General features: G+C 39.4%; 1 protein-coding gene across 1 annotated transcript in view; it reads left to right on the top strand.

Moving 5' to 3' along the window:
- Positions 1-3,922: 3,922 nt before the first annotated feature.
- Positions 3,923-20,513, top strand: part of cacna1ab (calcium channel, voltage-dependent, P/Q type, alpha 1A subunit, b) — a 193,365-nt gene continuing 176,774 nt past the window's right edge. Inside the window, exons 1-2 of the mRNA XM_017303769.1 lie at positions 3,923-4,289; positions 16,309-16,701. Of these exons, the coding sequence (XP_017159258.1) occupies positions 16,313-16,701 (389 nt within the window). The 5' untranslated portion in view covers positions 3,923-4,289; positions 16,309-16,312. The remainder of the gene's footprint in view (positions 4,290-16,308; positions 16,702-20,513) is intronic.

Here is a 20,513-nt window from a genome sequence, read left to right as displayed (position 1 = left end):
AGTACCCAATCCATTTTCAGATGTGTGATGTAAATCCTGATAATCAACGGCATTAGCTCCAGTTCACACTCCAGATCAGATGGTGGCGATATTGCACACTTTCATTTATTTAAAAAAACGGCACAAAGAGTAGAAAAAACTTGAACGCAGGGAAGATAACAAGCGCTGTTCATATTCGACATTTTTACTCGCATAATATTGCCTTCAAAGTAGAGGGCCTTGACAATAGTTACGAATTTTGGTAAATTCAAGCTGGTGACGTCAGGTTACATTATGTTGCATTCAATGTTATCGGAAAAAAGAGATTCCGATAACAAATCGGACATTAAGCGCAAATYAGACATRCACTTAATGTYCGATTTACCATAACTATTTATTGAATTCATAGTCGCCAGCTGGGGTGGCAACAAGGGTGGCAAGGCTCTCATTTGGGGTGGCAAATGCCACCCCAGCAGATCCGCCCCTGCTTGTATGTAGTTCTTTTTAAATTTGTTTTTGCGGGATTTTTCTGCCATAGTTCGAGTCACGTTCTATGACTTGAGGTGGTCGGTAAACACCCTTGCTAGCTAGCAAACTAGCTTCTTATTTTTGCTATATTTTGTCAAATGTATTACTAGTTGAATGAACGACGTTTGTATTTGCCACTAGCTTTCTTCTGTTGCCAACCCTGTCAGCAGGATTCCTCTATCATTCCCTTTGTTGAAAGTTTTTTTTTGTTTTGTTTTTTGCCCTAAATTTCATTCAAACTGGCAATAAAAATACCCTGTCACAGGACGCTGAATGTAGATCATAAGTTCAGTGTGATGGACTGAATCTGATCATAATATGCCCAACGACGAAGTAAAATTGAGAAAAGACTGCTGGGCAAGAGGCCTCTAGATGTCATCATAACATCATAAATTATTTAGCCCTCAATTCAACTTCTAACAACTTTATTTGTCCCAGTGGCCCAATTTATCTGTAGCCTTGTAGTCAATTCATTCACCTTTTTACTAGTCAAAACCAGTCACAACTCCCTAAAAAAAAGAAACATTCCATATTGCTAAAATATAATAAAATACACCAACACCTTCATGTCGGCTGAGGGAAAGCTGAGTTCAGGTTTTTAGGTGTCTTGGCTGTTTTTTTGTAGTTTTCTCTAGAAGGATTGTAACATTCCCACTACAGCAATGTTTTCATAAAACCAAACTAAAGATAACAGGTTGGAAACAGTTGCTGTGGCTTTCATAACAAATGTTTTATTTGGTTGAAATTGGGAATACTCACGTTTCCTGTTAGACTGATTTCCTATCAATGAGACACTAAGTACATRATATATGAAACCTYCACTTCCTTSTAGAATAAAGACTGAACAGATTTAGAAAGTAAATATTGCGTTATTATAAGTCATACAAAAACAAACATGGGGAAAACAACTGACTGAACGCTGCTCTGAATCCGGGCCGTAGAGGACTTTGGCTCCTACTCGCCTTGTTACTTAAATAAATGCAGTTTTTTATTGTTATCGTTATGTCTTAGCTTTTATTTTAATTAAATTAGCATTTTTTTCTATCAGCTTAGCTTGAATAAAAACTATTTGATATGACAGACGCTTCTCGGATAAATGGCTTTTTTATGTCTGCTGCGTGACTACAGTACAGTCAGGAGTCAAACAGGGCAACCTGCAGACGAGTCTCAGAAGGAGCAAAGCGAGGACTGGCTCTACAAGCCGAGCTTTCCTTCATGCCTTTTCCAAAAAATACAACAAAAAAAAAAATCTAGATTTTTAAAAAATTTATTTGTGGCTTGAAGGATGAAGCCAAACATAAATAATGATTTTTAAAAAATCTAGAATTTTAACATTTTTTATTTTCATTCTATTTTATTTCACCGGTGCAGTTGGGCATATGTTTGTATTCTTTGCTGAATCAGCATAACAGAACCTGAGTAGCACAGAAATGATGCTATTTCACTTTGATAATGACAAAAACAAAACAAAATATCTTTAATGTAAAAGAGAAAATTGATTTTTCCAAAAATAAAAACAATTAAAAAATGCAGTAAGTGCTTATTCACCTCTTTCAAGTCCTCCCACAAATCCTCTATCGGACTTTGACTGGGCCACTCCAGATCATCCACCTTGCTGTCTTCAAACCGTTTCTGTGCAACTTTGGCTGGAAATGTTCTCCAGATCCGCTTTTCTCTTACAGACGGAAACAAATTGTCCTCCAGGAATCACATTTCACTGCCTTCATGTTACCTTCTACCTCCACCGGCCCTCTTGCAAATTTTTAACTTTTGGAGCTCAGACATCTCTACGTTTTTTTCTATGACATTTCTGAGATTAATCTCAAAATGTGTGAGTTTTTTTGGAGGAAAGTTACTCCTTTTTTTTTTCTTTTTTTTTACTTTTCTCTACAATTACCCCAACATGTCATTGTATCCATGAGATCGATAGTTCAGGAAGAGGTACTTCACTGTAGCACTCAGGCTCAGTTTGTGATCCTTGAAAGGTCTCAATCTTAAACTACTGCTGCAATATTTGAATCCCTTGTGTACAAGAGAAACTGCCATGTATGGCTTAAGGCTTCAATTTTATGGGGTAAGGTGTTATTGGTGGATGGGAAAAGCTCTGCAAGGGAGAGAGAAGATGCTGAGTTCAGCATCTTCCATTGACAGGCTGTTGTTCATATCACACAGACTCTGCGTCCCTTTTTTTTTTTTTACCTTGAACACAGACTGAAAAGCATCCAAGCATTTTCAAAAGTTATTGTGCAGTTTCATGTAAGTAGTTCAGGCTACCATTTGCACCTGAGTTTATTGCTGATTAAATAACACAAAAACAAAGAAATTGACTCGGATCTCTAATATATTTATTCCTCAATTTTAGGCTAAAATGGGTTTAAAAAATATGCGAGAATGTCCTACTGCAATAAAACGTTAATACAGTTTAGGGCTTCTTACTATGGGGTGCTGCTTAAAGTTTCACAGTCAAAAATTAACAGTAATAATCTTATGGAGTCAAACATTAGCTTCTCACAAGAGGAGAAAAATAGGGGTTGACTTTTCAAAGTCATAATTTCACCATGTTATACGTTAATCTATGAATGTCAGTTCCAAACTAAATATTAGTTTACAAACAAAATATTACGCTTCAAGCTAAATAGTTTTTWAAAAAAATGTAGCTTTAAGTTACATATTTAGCTTCAAAATAAAAATATTTAAAATTTTAGCTAGCTATACCTAAATATTTAGCTTCGCAATATTCGCATTTAACAATTTGAAGCTAAATATAAATAAAAGAAACTGGTACTCAGCAAGCTGAGTTAGTTTACAAACTAAATATTTAATTTGGAGCTAAATATTTACAAATTAAGTATTTAGCTCCAAGCTAAAAATACTTAGCTAGGAAGTTAAATATTTCATTAGGGAGACAAATATTTAGCTTGCTAGCTTTATGTTTAGTTTGAGGCTACATATTTAGCTTGTTAGTGAAATRTTGAGTTTAAAAATGACAATTATAATTGTATGGTAAAAATATAATAAATGAACCCCGGATTTTTTTTCTCTCTCTTTCACGACAGACTGAATAACCCAAATTACTGCTGTTAGGTTTTTACTGTGTAATTTTACAAATGGCGTCCCATATTTTACATCTTGTATTTGTTGGGGTATTTAAGACAGAGGTACATATAAGACTATATTTAGAGAACAGAAAGACACTATTATTATTCCTTCAAATAATGTAAGGATAATAAAGTGAAAACGTCAAATAGCGCACTTTTAGCCTGCTTAAAGCTGTAGTGTTAGAGCAACGCAAAGTGACAGAGGTTTAGAAGGAGGGGGAGGGACCAAGAGAAAGTGACTGCAGGTGCAGAGAGAGAGGACACCTAAAGAGGGGAAACAGTTTAGTGGAGTGCCTGAGAAGAAGTCTTCCCTCTGAGAACATTAAAACCACCCCGACAAAATTCACCTCTTTTAAACTCCCTCTGACGACTCGGGGTTTGGCATCGCACATCGTCCTGCTGCCGGATACCCACTCATCAGTTTACACCTCGCCTCTCGCCTCGAGTCTGCCGGGCATCACTTCCGACGGGATGTTCTCGCTGTGAACATGGAGTTTCCCCGTCCTCTGCTGGTGGATACCTCCCAGCGTCTCCTCCGTCGCCCCAGCGCCGCCGCCGACCGGCTCCTAGCCGCATACGCTCCACAGCTCAGCAGTTTCTCGGSGCCACTGGAGAACCGGCTGGCGGCTCTGGACTCCCAGGAGCCAGCGGGACTGCACCGAGAGCCCAGCACCTGACAGACAGGTAAGCCCGCAATGTGTGTAGCTACTGTTTTACCGGACATGCATGCAGGAACAAAACTCATCCTATAAACTCATATCTGATAAAGGTTATGCAAAAAAATATGTGAACTCGTTGTCCTATTTGACCTTTAATGAACTTACAGAGGATTACTGATTTCTTTTCCTTTTGCATCCAGTTCTTTATGTGAAATGTAAGGAAAAATATACTCTTTTTGTAAGCACTCTTTCCATTTTTTACTGGTAAATAACACATTGGGGCAGCGAGGAACATCTCAAGGTCTCATCCAAGTTACTGTCCACAGAATACATGAAACATTCACTTGTCTTGTTTACATTTTTAAATCTGACAGCACGCAGCAACTTCAACAGCATTCAACCATTCATTTTAATGCATTCAAATCAATCTCAGTTTAAACGAAAAGCTGTAACCGAGGGCAACTTCTTCCACACCTACAAGGTTACAGCGCAGAGCAAAAGTATTCACACTGGTTGTAAACATTTCCTCAGTGTGATCAAGTTACCGGCACAATATTCAATCTGATGGAGTCTAAAACATTTTAAATGTAAAAATAAAATAATCATTTGAAAGTTTAGTATTAGTTGTCCAATGTCACAGTGTTTGAATGGCCCAGTCAAAGTCCAAAGTCCTGAGAAACAGTGACAAGATTTGGTAACTGATGTTGCTTTACCATCCAATTTGAATTTGATCTATTTTCCAAAGAATATGTTGTATAAGTTTATCTGGGAAAAGTTGTCAAAAGGACACAATTACTTGTCAAACTTGTGAAGARGTTAAAATTAACTAAAGATTTGTTTATATGTGTGTCTCGATTAAAAAAAATAGAATCCTAAACTTTGCTAAACAGCAGAGTTGGTATCTGAAATACTTCACATCATAAAATATGAAATCTTATTGACTTCCTAGAGTTGGATCTTACTGATGTGGAGAGCAGAGAGACCCTGGAGCCGTCATTTTCCTGTACATTATTAAGTTTGCTGTTTGCTGATAAACGAYTCAGAAGTGGGAGAGCGATTTACTCTTTATTTCTGCAGTGGAGATTTTCCTGCCTTTTGTTCTAGGCATGAGGGAAATTTTAAATAATTAGTGACCAACACATCTTACTGTATTTTATTTTTTAAATAGGGACTTACATTTACAGTGTAGCTAACAGTATATAATTTCAGATTYGTGACGGTATTCTTTTAAAGGGGGACAGATCACAACGGACAAAGATGTTATTATGAAACCCACTCACTGAGTGTTAAATCTGCTGGTCAGRTTGGTTAGTTATGTAAAACGATAAGCTCGGGTCATTCAAAAGTACCACTGCACCTCTTAGCCAGAAATATTTCCTCCTCTTCCATCTTCTTGCCTTTTATTACCATGTTAGGCCAAACATGGTAAAATCAATGCTACATCCTTTTTCAAATGTAAAGTTCTGGTAGACGATCATCATCAGCAAGAAGGCCAGATTCAACTAAAAATTAAAAGTAAGAATTGGGAGCACAAGTTGCTTAATTTTCGGTTTAAAGTCTTTTGGCATTTTTTTTTAAAAAAGACATAGATTTTACTGAAACCATAAAACATCTGAATGAATTATTCACTTTATATTGAGAAATGATTGCTTCCTGGAGGCATGGACTCTGCTGAAGTTTGAATTTTACCCAATTGCTAATGCAATGTGTAAAAAATAATGTGCCAGCCCGACGCTATGAAGCTTTCTGGGAATTTGTCGTCAAACAAGGTAGCTTTTAACGCTTTGCATTCCATTTTGGGAACTTTGCCAAAATGGACTGAACAGCTTTGTTCACTTCCTCTACTGTCATTGCCGAAATACAGACCGACTGCAATTTTAAAACCTTCTGTTYACTGATTGGCCCGGTTGAAACCTAGAAATCAGAGAAATCTATCTCAATGGGAGAAAGTCCACACGGAGCACTAAAGGGAGATGACAATCAAACGGAGATGTGCAAGAAGACAACAGCCAGGCTAGTCAGATGCTTGTTGATGGTTACAAAAAGTAGAGGCGACATGTATATTTTTGAACCTGTGTGGATTAGAGAAAATCCACAGTAAATTCAAACTCTTCAAAATCTTTTTTTTTTTTTTTTTTTTAAATAATTGAAATCGCATGCTATTGTTATCTCATTCCTCTACGGAATAAAAGGGGTTAACAGATTAACCGGACATTCATCTATTATACATGACTGTTTATCTGACTGGAACTGTATCTAACCTTTCTACGGATTCTCACAGTTCTGGAGGTTTTCTTTCCCCTAGTGCTAGAAAGAATTATTCATTCTGATGGACGTCCGTGTGAATGTGTGAGTTTGTATTCTTGTTTATCAGATGCAATTTCACACCTGCTCTCTCGCCGTTTACTTCTGGATCATCTCCCACGTGACCCTCTCGTTTCCACATAGCGTCCGTCCGTCTCCTCCCCTCCCCGTCTCTTTTCATCAATCACTTCATCCCTTATCTGTTTATTTGGCAATTTAACGTGACTGAGGGAGATCTTTTTTTTTTTTTACTAAGACATAAAATGAAGAAGAAAGTCAATACCTACCGTATTGCGGACAAACGTATAACTAGATTTAAAGTCTGTGGAGAAAATGACTTTAATCAAGACTGGGTGTACTTACTTAAAGACAAATATTGTTAAATGTAAAGTATTTGCCTGTACATTTTACAGGCAAATACTGTAAACTGTAAACACTGCAAATACTGTAAACAGGCAAATACTGTAGACCTTCTTAAATGACCTTCTCGGGGCCACAGGTGACCATGGTAACTTGGTTCCTAGGATCGTTGGGACACTCACATCCTTCCACAACGATAACATAGTGGCTAACGGAGTCGATTTCAATCTATATACCATTTAAAAAAGCCAGAACAAACACTGCGTAGCCCTGTTTTTTGGTCAGAATTGCAGGTTGAGATTTGAGATTTTTATAAAAATAACACTAACTTGTTACATCAGGATCTGAACATAACTGGCTGGAATGCAATGAACAGAGAACCGTGAAGAAACGGAAAGCGATGAGGAGAACCAGGAAATGAACTAGTGGCCGCAAAAGAATCCAGCTGAGTGTGAAGGAAAATGAGAAGTTTGCGTACTGGGGAGCCTGATTAGCAGTGAGTAAGAGACATGAGGCTCATTGGCAAACAGGGTACAGCTGATAGAGGAGACCAGGTAGGCAGGCTGAGGAAAAGAGACAAATCCATCGTGAAGGGGGAATAAACAATAACCAAGGAGAATGGACTCAAAAATGAGATCTAGGTTGAGCGTCAATAAAAATACAAGCTGGAAAAAAAAAAAAACACCCCAGGATTATGACATTTTAGTAAAGTGTAGTTTAGTGTGCCATGGGAAAGGGGGCTTTTGGTGATACTTTAAGATAGAAAAACAATTTATCCAAATAATTATAACCCCAAATCAATAATGAACTTTCAGATATTGTCAAGCTTTCCACACGGCAGCAATAGGAACGTTTGAGTCTCCTTTGGGGAGCCAWTTTGGACTCAGGGTCTTGGCAACGCCGAGTCTTTGCAGCCAGTTTGCTTTTACGTTTTATGAAAAATCTTTGTGAAAGCATATCAATATGTTGCTGCGACTTGGAGCCAGCCTGAATAGATATTTAAACTTTGTTCTGCTTCACAAAAGACAAAGCTGTTTGCACAAAGAGCTGATCTGTGATTGAGTGAAACAAAGCGTTAAATTAGGACTATCTAGTGCAGCTTTTCTCTCTCTGCTCGTCATCCGTGCCTCTTTGCTACATGCTGTTTTTTCTTGCTTTTGTGTTTTTGCCAATGAAATATGACTACTTCTACAAACCAACTTTCAGCGCAGGTTTTTGTACACCATAGTGTGTTTTATTGTAATTTTCTTTGATAAGACCCGACGCAACGTAGCTGTGGATTGAAAGGAAATGCAGACATGGCTTTTAACCTTTTGACCGTGCATGCATATGTCTTCAGACCCCTTTACGCTGAGATCCTTAAATAAAATTCAGTGCATTCGGAAGTGATCCTAAAAAAAGAACACACGTTAAGCTTTACTCAGTAAAACTGAATGTGGTTTAATCTGTACAAATTAAAGCATTCATAAAGCATAGAAAAGCAAAGGATGATTTTTGAAATGATTATTCTCAGGAGGGCTGAATATAAATTTCCATTTTCTCCTTTTTAGGTTAAAAACGAAATTTTTTGGAAGAAGCTTGATGTTGTATTTATATTGATTGTACCTTGTGGAACTACAGATGAAAACCAGCCTTTATGTCTAACTCTGGCATATTATGTGATGTGCATTTTCCCTTTTGAAATAAACAACCAATAATAACAACAACAAAACCTTATTCAGATTTACTCCTGGAAAAAAAAATGGTAAAAGTCATATTTCTTTCTTTTCAGCTCAAAACGTAAACTTAACTTAGAAATGTAAAAAAAAAAAAAAAAACTTTACCAATAGTCTAATCCGTATAGAGAACTAATAACTGTTTGCACTTTTATAAGAAGGGACCATATATGTTCTTGTTTTAGTTTCTTTGCATGCTGTGGTCTCCACTATTTAATTCTCCTCATCATGCATCATGCGCCACAGACCTCAGAACACATGTCCGCTGTCTTTCTGTTTGTCAGAGATGAGCTGTTGCCCAGCAGACTTGGCAGCTTTCCTGCACAGCCTTGATTTATGGCTTCCCCTTTGCATAATACAGTTTTAAGATTGCAGGGTGGATGCACAGGCGACTTGTGTTTAGTGACAATGGCTGTCCGAGGTGCCTCTGATCCCCTGTGGTTAAATTCTGCCTGCCAGCATTAGCATTTCTAGCTCAATGCCGTTGTATTGGAACAGTAATTTTGAGCTTTGACCTATTTCTTCCATACAACTTCTTCCACTTTTAGGGGCATTTTCACACCTGATGGTCCGATAGACTTGGTTCAAGTGGAGACTGTCTGCTGCGGTTCACTTTCACACTGCATCATGTCAAACGTCCCAAACTCTTTGACAACGTATTCCCCTCCTCGCCTGTGGTGGCACTGCACCTCAAACCACTTAAGGACCTGACATAGAAACCTCTGAAGAAGACATGAGCACAACTTCCTCTGTCATAAAATGTAAACAAAAATGGAGTAGCATCAGATTTTAGCAGTTGTGGGATTTATCTTTTGTCATCGGTGAGAAACATCTCTCCCGCTAGCGCTAGACGCGAGTGTTTCTTCCTGCTTCCTGCTTTCGGAGCGGTCTCCAGTCCGCTCGGCATTCACATGTGCATTCAATCCACGTCAACTGAACCTAGACCTAGACTTGTTGGCCGACCAGAGTTTGCTTTTTTGGTTCGCATCAGAGTTCAATTGCACATTCACTCCTCCGCAAACAAATCAGACTTTCTAGGCAAACAAATTATAGTTTTGGGCTGGTGTGAATGCACCCTACCTTTCTCTTTGGTAGTAAAGATAACCTTTGAGGTTGCTCTATTCATATCCATACTTCCAGGCCTTTTCTTGTCACCTTACTTGTTGACAGTGACTGCAAGCACAGCTGTTCTCGGCTCTATGCCAACAATATATTTTGGAGTTGGTAACCTCTTTTTAAACAACGAATCTGTTTAGTTCCTTCTTACCTGCATAAGGCTTTGTGTAATTTATTGGCTGTGCACACTTGAGAAGTACATGCTTTAAATGCATAAGGTGTGCAGGAGGAAAAAAAAACGAGTACATTCACTGGTGTTATTCCGAAGTATCCTCAAAGCTGATGTGACAGGAAACACAATGGAGCTTGTTAGCATTCACCTGCTGGTCGGCGGGTGAGGCAGTCACAGAGCTGTGACCTGGGAGGTCAGAGTATTTTTTTGGGAGGGAGGGGGAGCTGACGGGCAGAAAGAGGTCATCGGCACTCAGAGAGTCCAAACACTGAGACCAGAAGCTGTTTTTGGCTCCTAAACAGGGAGTGGGATCCTCTTCATCTGTTCTGAATGACTGATTGACCAACTGGTCTTTTTAGTCATTCATCTGAGTGACTCACACAGGCAGTTTATTGTGATCCTGAAGAGGATATTTTTAAGGTTTGCTTGGCGACATAATGATAAAAAAACAGGAAGTACAGCCAAACTCTGAGACCTCTTTTCTAAGCAGCTAGACATTGTTGGTTGCCAGCTATTTATGCATAACTACATGGTTTTACTCAAAGAATTGTAAAATGAAGTGTATAAATATGTCTTTAGATGGCACTGTTGGAGAACAATAAAGAAACATTCATGTGTTATTTGCTAAAAGATGGCAAATAAAGTTGGACATCGGTATTTACAGCCAATGTAAGTTCCAATTCAATATAGCTTCCACATTATGCAAAACACTGTGAAAGTTATACTTCCTGTATTTAATATTTCATTGAACCTAAAACCATCTATTGCGATAGTCAGCTTTCATTGTGAACAGTAGTTAGCATCACAACAGTTAGCTAACCCTGATGCAGGATTGCTCTGCCAGATTCGAGACACTCATTGTAAGACGATAGAAACGATGGGATAAAATGGGAAGATGCAACTTTATAAGAACAAATAAAAACATCCCGAGGATGAGAGGAAAGTTTAATTCTCAGGAGCTACCTCGCAGTAGTTTAAATAAGCCTTCCCATCTACTTTTGCCTCAATGTAAAGTGGTTAATATGGAGAAAACCGGCTGCTACTTTTTATTACAGTGTTGGCCACATTTATTGGCACTCTTGGCGTTAAGTGTCCTAGAAGAATAATCGCAAAAAGCGTTTTATTTAATCCATCCGTTAATTTAAATAAATGTATGTATTCTCTTGTTAGGAAATAATTGCTTTTCACAAAATCCCTCAAGTGACTGAATTTGTGACACTTCATCTGTAAAACCTCATTTTGCACGTGAGGCGGAGCGTAATTTTCTTCAATAGCATTTAACAAGGATGGATATTACGGAGAGAAATCCTTGCTTACTACTCTCTATAGGTTGTTCAGAGTCTTGTGTCCTCTGTTGCGTTTATGTCTGAAATAGCAGTGGAAAAGGGTTGATTTTGTGTTTGTTGAGTCATCTTCATGTTGATTTGGCCATAAGGTTTGGTTCATCATCTTGTGGAAATACCTCAAAAATCTCCATTGTCAGTTTACTAATGTAGTCCTTAAGGTTTTTACAAAACATCTCCTGGTATTTTATGGCTCCATGAAGTTGTCATTTCATCAAGGGCCCAGGGCCTTTGAAAATGAACCCACAGGATCATGGGTCCTCTTCCACACTGAACAGTGGCCAAGTGATTCTTTTTGTCCCCTCATTTCATATCCTTTGTTTCATAACTAACACACATGTTGTTTGTTTCTGAGAAAAACATCAATATCCCTCCCTTATGACAAAAGCAGATGGATACAGTTGGCATCCCAAAGGTGCATTCACACCAGCTCTGTTTAGTTCGCTTTAATCAAACTCTGGTTCATTTGTCTGGAAAGTCCGGTTTGCTTGGGGAGGCGTGAATGTGCAACTGAACTCTGATGTGGACCAAAATAGCGAAATCTGGTCCTCATGAAGACCTAGGTTTCTGTTTGGTTGAAGGGAACTCTGGTGCTGTTTGAGTGTGTTGTTTGCTTCCTGCTCTAAAAGCAGGAAGCAAACTTTAGTGCAGGGCATTCTGGGTAAATGCAACCAAAACAAATGCATGAGTCTAGTGCTAGCGGGAGGAATGACTTGTGGAAATCAAAAGAGAAATCCTGCAACCGCTAAAATTTGACACTAGTCCATTTTTGTTTAAAATTTTGTGAAGCAGGAAGTTGACCTCAGTGTCTTCTTCAGAGGTGTTCCTGTCTTTTCCTTCAGTAGCTCTTGCTGCAGCGCCACCCCAGTCAAGGAGGGGGAAGAGTTTGTTCTTTTTTTTTGGGAGGTCTGTACTGTAAATCCAGAATGACTGTAGCTCCCTGCTGCACCAGAAATGCAAAAGTTGTCTAATCTCCTCTGTTGTCCAAGCCTGGAGGGAGAAAGAGGGGCAGTGAGTAAAAGCGAGAGGATTTTGCTTCATCTTGCATCTTTTTTTTTTTTTTTTGCTTTCAGCAATTAGTCATTCCTCAACTCATCTGTCATGTCTGCTAATCTCTCCCAATGTGTCTCTCATCTCGCTGCGTCTGTAACTTTTCATTAATGCGCTCTCACCTCTACTGTACCTCTGGGCTAAATGCGTTTAACTCCCCCCTCCCCTCTTTCAGTCTCTTTTTACTCCTTTTCTTCTTATTTTGTCATCTGCCCTCACTCTTTTGTCTGCTGTTTACGTGTCCGCCAACCTCCACGTGAATCCTCGGTGCCCTTGTTGGCTCTGCAGTTTGCCCTTGCCCTGTGCTCACTGTGTTTCCCAGATTTTTTGTGGCTCTCTGATGCCACCGTTTAAGCAACCAGACCTGCGGCGCTCTCCCACACGCACCCGCACCCTCAATCACCTCGGAAAGTCCTTACCATAGCACTGTGTCTCATCATTGTACCAGCAGTGTGTGAAAGTAAATCTGTGTGTGTGTGTGTGTGCGGCTGTCTCTGTGAATTAGCTTTCACTTTACACTATGTCAGGGAGAAATAATGTGTAATGCATGCTCAGCAGATAACCGTTGAGGAAAAGTGCTGTTTCTATTATATTCACCCACAAACACACATCTACAGAGAAAAAAAACAACAACTGCAGCTTTTGTTCTTATTTTGAAATTGCTTTGTGAAAATAATAATAAAAAAAAAAAAAGTCAAATTGTTTTCTGGAGCCGTCCTCCTTTATGTTCCCGTCCATTGCTGTTGTCTCTTTGTACCCCCTCTTTGTTGTTTGTCCTTTATTTTTATTAAACGTCTGCTTTATTAATAGGCCCTTCTCACTCTGTTGACTCGCATTGTTTGTCTTTTTGTTTCCTGATCATTAAGAACGGAACGATTTAATCAAGGACGCCACCTGAAAAAATCCATAGGAAATATGCCAATTGATTGGGTACGAAGCGCTTAATGGCTGTAGAAGTCCGGCCGTCACTAACTTCATCAGGAAACGGGGAAACGGAGATTAGCTCCAGCGGTGTTGGGATGTAATGGGCTGAAATTCGGATGTTTGTCTGGGGAAAATAAAACCTGAGCACAGTGTTGAGTAACGTTTAAAAAGCTCTTGCATGAAAAATAAAATAAAATTACGTAGCCTCATGTTTAGAATATTTGATGCATTCAAGGACATGATGAAATTTCAAGTGTCCTTTAAACCCAGCAGTAAAACCAGCTTTTATGATTTATCAGTTAAATTGGATCATTACTCATAATATTCACAAAACCGTCTCCTTACTGGAAATGCCACGATTCTTGGAGACCCATTCATTAAATTTGAGAAGTTGATTTATTTCAGTAACTCCATCACCGAGTGAAACACATTATATAGATTAATAAAGGGATGATGTTTTAACACCTTTATTTCACTTGATCATGTTGGATTTTCCACTACAGCTCATGAAAATATGACATTTAAGATGAGAATAATACATCAAACCAATAAAAAAAAAAAATCTGGTCTTGAAAACAGAAATGGGGGTTTAATGAAAAGTACGTTTAAAACCCGCTTATAGGTTGTTATTTTCAAAAGACCTTTAGGTCTGGTGTCCTGCAGGGTTTTGATGTGTCTCTGCTTCGACGCACCTGAGTCAAGTAATGAGGTGATTAGCAGGACTCTGGAGAACCTGACTGCATAATGAGGAGATAATTCAGCCATTTGATTGAGGTGTGTTGAACCAGCAGCACAGCTAACAACTGCAGAACACCAGGCTCCTCAAATCCCAGCCCTGGATTTGAGGAAGCTAAAGAGAAAGCGAATGTAATCGGTTTGTCTGCTGGATCTCGTTTTCTCAGTCTTGTTACCGTAGGGTGAGGGCGAGAATGTGAACAGACCAGTAAATCTAGAGCTTTTCTTTTTGGTTGAGCTCTTTATTCGCCATAAGAGACKGAAGCAATCTTCCAATCTAACATTTTGCTCCAAAATGTTGACCAAATGCTCCAAATGTTGACATTTCAACAGATCCTGGTGCTGTTCATCATTACACCTCTCTACGTTGAGCAGCTCTGTGTCTCCAGACACCATGCCCGCCTGTCCACTGCGGTGGTTGAGACGGTGTTGTTTGGAGGTTGCAAGGTCCGGCCTTCTCTCAACCAGTGAAGTAAATCACGGGCCAAACAACGTATGCGTTCCCCTGTCAATCAAATCGCTTGCGTCCAACACAGGGCTTGTACTAAAACTGAAGTGGTTTTGAAAAACTGGGAAACACCACACTGGATCTGATATTTGAGATGAATCTGGCCAGGCTGGACACAGGCAGAACCAACTTCAATGCTTCGCCTGAAGACACCAGCAGAACCATGATTGTGTTAAACAAAGATGAGACCTTGTGGGTCGCAAATTGGACTCCCTCTTCTCCACGTTTACACCTTAAAATCCCATCCTCACACACCACAAACAGTATCAGTAACAAGGGCCACCAAAGGCAGATGTAACCTGAACAACCTACAATCTACAGTAGTGAAATCTCTCCTTTGAGCAGAGAATGTGGACACTTTGCTTGTTTTGGCCTGGAGACCCTTAAAAACACTGTAACACCCATGTATTTTGTCAACACTCCCAGTCCAGGTCCACATGTGTTCACTGGACAGTCAAATGTGAATCACAACATTGTGAAAGTAAAATAAAGAATACATTTATTTTAAGGCTTTTTGCACGTCTTTAGAAAGGATTCAGTCTGGATTCCAGCAGAGTATCCTACTGGTTGGCCCTAATAACCGTGCGCTGGCGGTGGCAGTCTTTCCTTTAGTCACCATGTGGCAGTTTGTCACATGGCTTGTTCCAGTTGTAACAATAAGTAGCTCAGCTGTGCGGAGGTGTGGCTGCTTTCACACCTCCGCACAGCTGGCCAGCTTCTGCAATCGAAGGTTTTTGGGTTGTGAGAAATTCCTTCGCATACTTTGCTCTGTATTCCCGCCTGGACTCATTAACAGCTAAACGTTTTGTATAAAAGCACCAGAATGCAAGCATGGCTACTTGATTTTTGTTAGATGCTAAACAGGATTTGAGACTGTAGCACAGGTTCATCTTCTACTGCACTACAGTAGCCCAGAAGGGTCAACTCAACAGCAGAAGCCACAGTTGAAGTGATGCTACTCTGTCATAACCTGTCGGTGTTTGGTGCTTTAGCTTCATTTGTTTGGTTGCTACTTATTATTTGACCACATGTGCCAGGTTCCTCAATTTGTGTTCATCTCTTTTTAGCCTCAGCTTTGTGTTCTTCCTCTGCTTATCTTTCACCTTCCTTCTGCCTGCCAGATTTCTCCCCTCTCCATCTGTTTTTCTCATCTCTCCTCTGCTGTTTTGACATTTGGAAAATCATCTCGCTCAGTGGAAACACGGCAATTTCGAAAACGCAAATTTTTCGAAAAATGTTTTGGCACTAGGATGAGGCAGTTCTTAAATAAACCAATTCTGTCTAAATTGGTTTATTTCTCAAAACTGCAATGGACTCACTTTTTTAATACCACCCAAGTCACATGATCAATGATGATGACTTGGCGCAAACCAAAAAGAAGGCGGCGACAGGAAGTAATTGGAGGATAATGGCATGGCATGATTTTTATGACTTATCTTGCAAACAAATTTATTCAGGTGTGATTTTTATTTATACTTATTTAATGAAAATGGTGAGCTGCGAAATTGTTTTTTTTTGTTGTTTTTTCTTACATTAGTGGAATGTTGACAACGTTTTGTGCACATTTGCAATGGAAACACATTGCAAATTGTCTGGTTTGTGGAGCCCTCAAACCAGACGGGAAGCTATAGTTAAAAAGCCTGGGGTATCATTGTGTTTAAAAGGCAATTTTTGCCAAATACTAAAGCAGTAATGTCATATMTTTCCCCTGTGCTGTTGTTTTTCATAGCAGTTTTAAGGATCGAGACAATCTTCCTTAAAGGACAGTAAATGTAACTGGACGTTGATCTCTTTCTGCATCTCTTACTGTCTTGCAGGTCCATGCTTTCCCCTCTCTGTCAGGACCATGGGGGCTCGGTGGTGTGGCCTCACACTTTCTCGTGCTCCTCTTCCTCTCAGGCCCTCCATCGGGAGCTGTGCTACAACCCTCCTCAAATCAGTGGGAGCAACGTCGGCCCAAACCCCACCTACTACCATGCTGTGTATGACATCAAGGTGGAGGAGTACAGCGAGCTGCCCTTCTCCGGAGGCGAAAGCGTGGACGGGGATCCCTTCGGCCAGGGCACCTCGCCCCTTGTCACCAGCAACAACGACCCRACGGTYCCACTCATCCGCCGGAGGGGCGGGACGGTGGATTACAGAGACGTCATCCTGGCCCACCAAGCACACAAGCTGCACAACACGCCGCAGGCCAAGAGGAAACAGTGGGAGTGAGTAATGTTCACGATTTTTAAAAAATAATAATTTCACAGTAGTAGTGTAATTCATGTCGATGGTTACACAAGGTATTGGTTCACCTGGTAACATAGAGTACTTTGCAAAAGTWTAAACCACCACTAGCAACTTTATATTTCTTTTTTTAGAGTCAGATTTTTATGTAATCTTTTGAAGGTTTCATTTTTGAATCTTTTTTTTTTTTCTTAAATTTTCTATGGACTCGAGCCAAGTTCACATAGCAGGATTTACCAATTTTTGATTCTTCCCAGTCGGCCATGTTTGTTTACTCTGAACTCACATTTGGTCTCAAGGTTTTGCGAAGAATCAGGGAAAACCTTTAGCTAAAGAGTTGTATATGTAGGTCTTGACACAACTCTTGATTTGAAAACTCAAGTTACTTGGAAGCAACAAACAARCAACAAGCGCTGTTTGGCAGAGATGCCAATTAGGAACGTATGGTTTTTACTGCAGCCTCTTAAGGAGTGAAACAGCTGTGGTTTTACACATCGTCTACTCAGAGAACGAAGAGAAGAAAAACCGTTATGTGATTTTTCCAGTTTTTGTATCTAAGAAATAAATCTCCTCATATGCTGTTCCTTTAAAACAAACTTTGTTCATTTTTTGTTTTCCTCTCCTGCCTGTGGTCTGATCCATCATTTTCTCCAATGTCWGTGTGATTGGCGCCACCTTGAGACTGGAAGTATTAATATCCCGTTGGGTGTGTACATTAACCAGTCATAAGACATAAAGGGTCCTCACAGATCTTAGTGAACAGGWAGAGATGAAAAAACTAGGTCATGCAGGCTTTGCAGTTTAACACTAGACCGAATTGTGTGGTATGAATTGGGCTTCATACACCAGGTTTGGCAGATTTTTTTATTTGACACTTTTTCTGASAATTTTTCACATTACAAAAATCAGTCATTTTCTAAGAGGTGTGCATCCTTTACAAATCAGCTGTACAACTGGTCAATGTGAAGGGCGGCGACTCCTTTTTGTTCTGAAATGCCAGAAATGCAAAATGGCGAAAGCGGGAAATGACCAGCGCAAGAGACACACGGCAWGAAGCAGAGTCAAAGAAATGACTGAACTGAACATGACTGCAAACATTTCCTGTTTACAAACCCAAACTCTGGAATAGCCCCTGAAAACCTGAAGGAATATATTTTGAGAAAACTGTAAAAAGATTTWAAAAAAATAAAAAAAAGACACCATGGAAGTAAAACCTAACAGCCCAATGGACGACTCAAGACTTTTGCACAGTGCTTGTTTTGCCGTTACTGTTGGAGCGGCTTCCAGTGTTACTGAATTGAATATGTGTGTGTTTTATCTGCTTGATGCTTATGTGTTTACAGTAGACACACAGATTTATTCTTTATGCCTGTGGCTGCATCATGAGAGAAACTTACCCATCAGCCTCGGCTAGCTGTTGCTAAACCAATCTGTTGAGTATTTTCTATGTGGGCACAAAAACACTTTATTGTTGTTCAATAATGTGTTGATACGAGAAAAAAAGCTTAATTTATTATCTGAGTTTTGAAAACTATTGTCTGAGTTTGTTGTTSKGCAGAAATCCAAAGCTTGGATTGTCTTTGTAGCGACAACTATATATTTTTWAAAATTTAATGCACTCTTTTTAATATTAAGTGACTGTTTTTAATTTGAAAATTTGACACTGATAAGTAAGTATGAGCCATAAATTATAATCATTACCAGGTACTAAATTGAGCATGACTATCTTTTTGAAAATTAGAACGGAAGATAAGTGAAAAATTTAAGTGCAGAATGCAAATGTTGGCATGGTTATGGGAAACAGGAATAAAAATYATTCAAATGGATTTAAATATAATTTRCAGCCAGTATGCAAGCAAGTTTCCATTTGTCTCTCACTTGTCTTGTCTAAAGAAAGAAATATTGCGCGTTGAACTGCAAAGGGAGAATATTGTATATGTGCAAAACACTTTCATGCATAGTAACGGGAAACATCGATTGGTATTAATCTGGCTTAACTTCCGGTATTATATAAAAGTTAGACGGTGTCGCTATAAGGTTAATGTTAAAAAAATATTTTAATCCTTTTTATAATTTCAGTCAAAATTCATGTCAGCCATGTACAGTTCTTAAATGTAATTTATTATTATTTATTTATTTTTATAAATGTATTATTTGTCAAAACTAATATTAAAAAATTTAACATTTTATTTATTAAACAACCCACATTCTCCATAGTAAACGTAAATATTCCATTTCAGTTGTGAGTTATGGAGGTCCGACTCTGCAGGATTTGTCTGCAGTCAAAATGATCTAAAGTTTCATTAAGTTATAGAAATAWGTAAATAAATACATAGAGTAACTATAGCAGCGATGTAAACAACCAGAACGGTCAGCGCAGACGGTCCGGCCGGTATCTGGGTTCATCCTCCCGCCTCACCCCAACAGAGGCCGATTCCGTCCATCACATGTCCCTGAGCCCGCCGAGCGCTGAGCTTTGTGACAGAGGTGACGGGCGGGGACAGAGAAAGGCCTCTGTACTCCCCTGCTGCTTCTTCTTCTTCTTTTTTTTTTTTTTGGGAACAAACCTTTGAGCAGAAAGACGGGCAGCCAGACAGCTGCTGACCAAGTTGGAGATCAGACCAGGTGTGTCAGCGAAGCCTGGGGGACGGATTTGACTTTAATCCAACACGGCAGGTTAAAACTCCACTTACCGTGTCATCCAGTAGATGGACAGATGGAAAGGTGGTCGATGGGCTTGACAGGTTTTAGCCTCCGGTCCACAGAATCCCACAGATTTTCAGTTCTCTCTCTCTCCATCCCCCTTTTTCTTAATAAAGTCACATTCTGTGTGATTGTCAACTATAATGATCTCCACTAATGGCTGCAACCACTCAGCTGTCCTCTGCCTTCTTCCCTAATTGTGATTGAGAGCATGTTAGCTAACCCTGCTATATTAGCCGTTTGAGTTGTCAGGGAAGGGGGGGTTCACTGAAACTGAAGAATGTTGTGTAAAATTCTGGTTCCTATAAACATMTTGGTGAACCTCATGTTGGATCAACATCTGATACTCGTATTTCTCTGAACAAAATGCTAATGCTAACGCTAATCAAGTGAACGACAAMGGCTCGATCAGAAAACATGCTTCCAAATTATGCAGAATTCCTGACCTCGGTGTTCAATACCGGATGTGTACACGCGGCAGTCTGTCTTTAGGTTTTTGTTAAGGAGGAAAAAAGAAAATGATCCCTCTCTCTTTCCGTCTGCAGCTCTGCCTTGTTGGCTGTCTTTCTGCTACGTTGCATTAGTGCCAGGGTTTGTCAGTTTGTTACACCAGCTTGACAATGCGGCTCCGCTGCCAGCTGCACTTTAGATTAGAGAGTGCACATCAGTCATTTTAATATTTACCCTCCCTCTTTCTCTCTTCCTACCTTTCTTTCACCCTTCAGCTGTTATGTAATTCCTGTCCACTTTTTTCTTTGTTTTTGGTCACTTTGCTCTTGTCCTTCACATTTTTATGACTGTATTTCCTTTACCACTGTTGTATTATTTTGAATCATCGATGTTAGTTCTTACAAGTCATTGTTTCTGTCGTGGTTTAAGGGTCATGTTTTTGTTTTCTCTTGGTTTAAGTTTCTCCTCTCATATTTTGTTTTTTTTTTAAAGGTGACTGTTCCCTCTTTTGCTTTGTAGATTTGTTTGAATATTACATTTTGGTTGGGTTCTTGTTTCTCTCCATTTGTCGCCTCTTTCAGTGCTAACATCTTTAGCACTTAGTTTTTCTGTCATTAACTAGTTTTGTAGTTTATTATTA

This window comes from Poecilia reticulata, linkage group LG1, assembly GCF_000633615.1.
Source record: "Poecilia reticulata strain Guanapo linkage group LG1, Guppy_female_1.0+MT, whole genome shotgun sequence".
Classification (NCBI taxonomy): domain Eukaryota; kingdom Metazoa; phylum Chordata; class Actinopteri; order Cyprinodontiformes; family Poeciliidae; genus Poecilia; species Poecilia reticulata.
Note: the sequence above shows the minus strand (reverse complement) of the source record. Positions and strands in the feature narration are given on the sequence as shown.